The sequence below is a fragment of the Priapulus caudatus genome, unplaced genomic scaffold (genome assembly GCF_000485595.1).
Source record: "Priapulus caudatus unplaced genomic scaffold, Priapulus_caudatus-5.0.1 Scaffold893, whole genome shotgun sequence".
Classification (NCBI taxonomy): domain Eukaryota; kingdom Metazoa; phylum Priapulida; class Priapulimorpha; order Priapulimorphida; family Priapulidae; genus Priapulus; species Priapulus caudatus.
The window spans coordinates 85,449-91,349 of NW_014577954.1; the positions used below are offsets into that span (position 1 = coordinate 85,449).

The following is a 5,901-nucleotide window of genomic DNA, read 5'->3' on the forward strand; positions in this document are numbered from 1 at the left end:
ACACACACACACACACACACACACACACACACACACACACACACACACGCACGCACGTACGTGCGTATATATACGCGTAATATAATTTTCACAAACACGCGGCGGTATACCAGTTTAAATACGACAACAACGTCGTATTTACAGAGGCTACGCGGATAGGCCTTTAGTTATTACTGCATGCAAAACACCAGCTAGGCCGTATCGAGTAAAAACCGACCGAAGTCAAATTAAAACTGGCTATATATTTTCTTACGACGGGTTTGTTGTAGAGTCTCCGGTGCCGACAGCGGCGCGCACATTAAGGTGTGTCCCTACTGTATATTATTGCAGGCAGACGCGCGCGAGCCTGTCGGCAGTTCTAAGCCGACCGGCTCGTGCGGGCTGGCCCAGTACCATCGTCACCTGCAACCCCGTACATCCCGCGGGAAAACCAGACCCGGGAGTAAAGCGCGGCGCAGCACACCGTCCCGCCGGCGCAGCAGCTTGTTTTAAGAAGCGAGTATTTATTTTGGAGTCGGCATAGGTGTTTTCTCTCGGCCGCGCGCGGGAGCACACACCTTGTCTGTGATGGCGGGGAAACGAAAATACGGCGGGTCGCGGGCCGCGCGGGAAAAAAGCGCTGTGCGCGCGCGCTAGACGCGAGTTAAAAATCGACTGGTAGAACTATGGCGAAAGTTGCCGACAGATGCAAGATCTACAAAGTTAACCACGAGATATGAAGAACACATAAGCCACGTTTCGCGTGTTATAAATATGCTTGAACTGTTCTTGCGCTCTATATATCCAATGTGAATATATCCAACGCGATTGCACACAACACTGCGTAACAGAGCTAGGTAGAGACGTGAGTAGACAGCTGGAACGCACTTATGAAACCCCGCCCGCGTTCCGTAACCGAGTGCCCGCATACTTCACAAGGAGAGCAGCAGGCGTTGGGAGCCGAGCTCCCGATCTACTTGAAAACCCCGAAGTCTTCTTACAACTTAAACCGTCGCCTCGCACGAGTTAATCGTCATCATACGACGAGCTTAAAATCTGGAACAAGCTTCGGTCGTTGTTAACTTGGCCCAAACCTACTGCGATCGGCGAGAGATGCGCTCAAAAGATAGGTGTGTGGGTCTGGGTTGTGGGTCTGTTACAGTTTGGACTGCTGTAGTAGTAGTAGTAGTAGTATAGACGCATCTAGAGTGCCGAAGATACTTACGGAATTGATCAGTAGCAACTGCAACAACACGGCAGTCTGAAGCAACCTGCAACAGCAAGAGAACAACGCGGCATGTAAGCAGAGCCATCTATAGGACGCAAATCTAATTACACGCGTGCACACCGTTGCATCGTGCGTATACATCAAGAGTACACAATTGAGATCTATACATAATACATCTCTATTAGTATTACATACCCTTGGTATACATCGAGCCCGATCGATTATAGATCGGCATATTTATATTACATTATTATTTTATATATATATACTATTTAATTCGTATCCGATTATATATCGATTATAATAATACATCCTCCGATTCAATTTGATATCAGCGCGCGTGCGCATGCGTCTGCTATCGCCGACGTGTACGCGACGTAGCGACGACAAACTTCACCGCGTCTGTCTGGTGGACGCATTCTTCCAGCGTTCTGTTGATCTTAGATTTTTTACGCGATTTTTCTACAGCACGCGCTGTCGTTAGGTATTAAATGCACATATTGGTTGACGGTCGGTGTATACGGCCACGTAGCGGCGGCGTGCTTCGGTGAACCATCACAGCATGGCTATCATCACGTTTAATGCAACTCGGATATATTTATTTATCACTTGCCTGTTCGGCAGATCAAGCCGGTGCGGCCTCTATGGTTACACATTCTCGCCCCGGCCTCGCCCACCGTTCTAGCTGCCAGCATGGTAGCGAGTTATTCGCGAAAGGCCATAAATTATATCTTATTATATTTCGCGATATTATTCTATATCCCTAATCTGGAAATTACCGGTATATTGGTCATCAGCTTAATATTAATATTTTGCCCACATTTCACGGCCGCATACATCTAATCTGACTGTACCACGGTCGAGATAAAGCGAGCTAAAGAGAGCGTACACGAGAGAGATAAAGAAGGGAAAGAGAGAAGGAAAGCGAGTGAAGGGGTAGACCGTGAGGCAGCGAGAGAGTGGGAGAGCTAAATAAAGTGTCAGAGAGCGAGAGAGAGAGGGACAGGGCGACGGAGAGCAAGCGAACGAAAAGAGAGGGAATTAAGAGAGGAAAAGAAAGAAAGAGAGAGAGAGAAAGAGAGAGAGAGAGAGAAGAGGACGAGAGGAGGAGAGAGAAGGCACTGCCGGCTGTCCGTGTGACCGCGGACCATTGGCCGCCGGCTAGAGGATAGAGATGATGAGAGAGAGAGCAGAGGATGGGTGAGCGAGAGAGAGCGTGGCGAGTATTTTCCATGGCTACCTGGCCGCGCCCGCCTCCGGTTCACCGCTGTCTACGCGGCCGAGCGAAGTACATACAGGGCACGAGTTCAGCCCTGCTCGACCACGACGCAAGTGCTTACACGCAGAGCCACAGATATAGAGCATAAATAGCAGATAGCCACAGAACAAGAGAAATAATGCTCGATGCGTTAGGAAACCTACCATTCGCGCTGTTTCGCAGCTCACACAATACGCGTAGACCCGCATGCAGCGATAGAAGGCAGGCTGCTCACACTCCTGTCTGTTCTGTCCTTCATCCCTTACCCTGCCGTCTTTCAGCGGAGGAGGCACGCTATGTCGAGTAGTATGTATATCTGGGTCCCCGCGGATAGTATTTTTGGGTTTTTTTATTATGCTAGTGCAAGATTGCACGGCGATATTACGATACCGGGTGCGACATTTATCATTTATGCCGAGCTGCCCCTGATTGATTACTACCTGGCCCAGACGCCACAGGTGCGGTCGCGTGCGGTGCGGTGCGTGTGTCGTGCTCGCCTCTACGGCTGTAGAGAGTTCATAAGAAACATGACATCCGCTCGCTCGCCGCAGGTGGTCGGAGGCGCGAGCGGACGGTAACTTTACTTATCAATAGCAAAAGGGGTATAGGATAACATGATCATCGCTTGTCGAGCGACGTGGGAGCATGGGTGGGCTGCCGCGTTAATTGGTACTTGTAAGCGCGGGAGATATGGCTCGCTTGGACTCGGGTGGTCGGAGCGTCCTCGAGTCGATGGGCGCGCAGGCCCGCGACGCCGTCTCTCGCACGCTAGTGTGACGAGGTTCGAGTTTATGTAATCACAGAGCGGGTGTTAGCAATCCGCTGCTGGGATCCTACTGCACGTCAGATCCCCGCTCCACACTCACGCGATCACATCTAACGGATTGTTGCGTCTTAGTTGTGCCGCGGTGTTGCGATTCAGGCCGTATCGCGTGTGCTGGCCTGTCCTCTTCCATCACAATCAAATAGGGCATCACACACCAAGCACACGACACATGCCCACGCCATTCGAGCGCCTAAACGATACGCATGACGAAACAGCTCAAGCTGCCGGTAATTCGATCACATTTGATTCCAGTGTGGATACGTACGTACACGAGTGGCGTAGTATGTTATGGTATGATCTCAGCGAATAACCCCAGGTGGTTCGTGCCACACTATCTTGACGGCCGATGATGGAAGCGGGCCGATCCGAACCGTCTCTCACTGCCACAACTTTATTTTTATGACGCTCTGCCAAGGGGCTAGCGCGCTGACAATTTCATTGAGCAAATGAAGCGTCACTCACGTGACGGCCGCCAGCCAATGAGCGTGTGTGTTGTCAGGCGGAGCGCGGACTACATATTATACTGCCGGCCATCAAACGCGTAACAGCTCACAGGGCCTCCTCCAATCAGTAGCACCATTTTGTCTTTTTTGTCCGTGCCGTCGCAGCGCTTAGTCGACATGAGATACATAACCTCTCTAAATTAGCGCGTTTTTGTTTCGTCAGCGATGGACGTCACAAGCGGACGGACGGTTCGCAGAAGCGTCGGCTGCGGACGACGACGACGACGACAGTTGACGACTCGTTGACGAGTGTGGAGCGCACGTGACGTACGGCCTCGTTGCGAGGCAGGCGCACGGCGCGGCCTTACTGACAGGCATCAACGTATCAATGATGCATGTTTGCTATATGGGGGGAGGGGAATCGGCCGGCACCTCACCCCGTAATAGGCATGCGTGTGATGCGTCGAGTGCAGTGTGTGTTAGTGAGAATGCCGCTCGCTATCGCGGAGTTATAAATGTCCTCGCTGTTTGCACGGGGCCAAAACACGGCGAAAGGGCTGAGCGCGCAATGCGGTCAGACGCTGGCAGCCCAGGTCACCCGATCTGTTGCTCTTAGACAAGCCGTGTTCGCAGCGGATACGGGCGGGAGGGGATGGCCGGTCCGGGCCGGGAGGGGTAGGCCTCAACGCGGGGGCTGGAGTCAGTAGGGCGGGGGGAGGGGGAGGGCGTGGGTGTGTGTCTACCACTTCTCGCTTGCGTGTGTGCCACCTCCTCGTTCCTCGACGTCTCTCTCCCCTGGGTTCCACTCTACTTAACAAGCGGGTTAGAGAAATGGCGCCGAAGTCTATAGCTCGAATTAACGAAAGTCACTTTGTATCGCGATACACGACCACAGGTGCATATTCTTGGCAGGGGGTGCGAGTTGAAGCGCGGAGAAAAAACAGCAACGACGCGCAACAGAACGCAACACTTGGTTAGCCGCTTTAAAAAAGAGTCGCGGCAATAGAACCGATGCTAATACAATGAACAAATAAATTGCTTGCGATTGAACTCGAGATTTAAACGCGCGTGTCTATCTTTAAACTCTCACGCAGCCTCGCCCGTGCAGAGTCTTTGACCGTACCCGAGACAATATGCCTCTTTTTACACACACACACACCATCATTACCATGTTTATTGAGAACGCAATGAGATGCGAATAAACGCCGGCGAAGTACGTGATGACCTATACGAAAGCACGGATGCGTTCTGTGTAGAGTGTTTAGTTATACAAAGCATCAATAACTACAGCGAGATAGTGTTGACATATTTAATTCCGGCAATAATTACAGCGATAACTATAGCGATAAAGAACCGGCACATCAACGACGTTTTCCGTTGAAATATTGCTTTTCATCAGTTCTAGATTTATGAGCGTGGGGGCCCTCGAAGGTCAGAGATAAGACCCGAGAGGGTGTCATGGTCCGTTCAACGTTCATTTAAAAAGTTTAATGAGCTTTTCTCTCTCGCGACGCGTATACGATGGGCGGCGCGGTAACCCCGGCGTTGTCGTTTTTGCGTGTCTTGCCATTGAAAGGCAATGATGAATGGTCGACTTTAACTCGCGTGCACGTGCGCAACGACGCATTCAAAAATGGTTAACCCCATTTTTGAAATATTATCCCATGTATAACAAAAGTTAAACTGGAACACCTGCGCGTACGTGAGATGGACAAACACAAACACGACGTTGTGTGGGCACTTCGAGGGAGGTGGGTGGTGGAAAACCCAAACATCGCATAGTAATCCAATATGCGAGCGGCGTGTTTTACACGGCAAACAACGGAAATTGCTCGCAGAGACATTCGCCTGACATCGAACGAGTTCTGTGCGCTTTGTTGTACGTTCACGAGTTTGTTATTGTTGGTTGCCGTGTATTGGACACGGAGAGCCCGTGACGTGGGCGGATCACCCGGAGAGTTACGATGTAAGGGCGGATCATGCAATTGTCGGAAGGTGTAATCGTCTTGTATAGTCAAGGTGGTGGTTGGCGCCACATGTGTGTAGGCGAGTAGAAAGCGCTGGGTGGACGAGAGAGAGAGAGAGAGAGAGAGAGAGAGAGAGAGAGAGATAGAAATGAATGAATGAGATGAGATGAGGAAAGAGTGAAGGGAGGGATGGAGTGGAC

The 5,901-nt window shown here is 51.1% G+C and overlaps 1 protein-coding gene across 1 annotated transcript in view; it reads right to left on the minus strand.

The window, feature by feature from the left end:
- Positions 1-5,901, minus strand: part of LOC106814258 (fibroblast growth factor 18-like) — a gene marked incomplete in the record, with an annotated part of 28,839 nt that overhangs the window by 21,730 nt on the left and 1,208 nt on the right. The window contains 1 exon segment of the mRNA XM_014818554.1: positions 1,205-1,250. Coding sequence (XP_014674040.1) covers positions 1,205-1,250 — 46 coding nt within the window.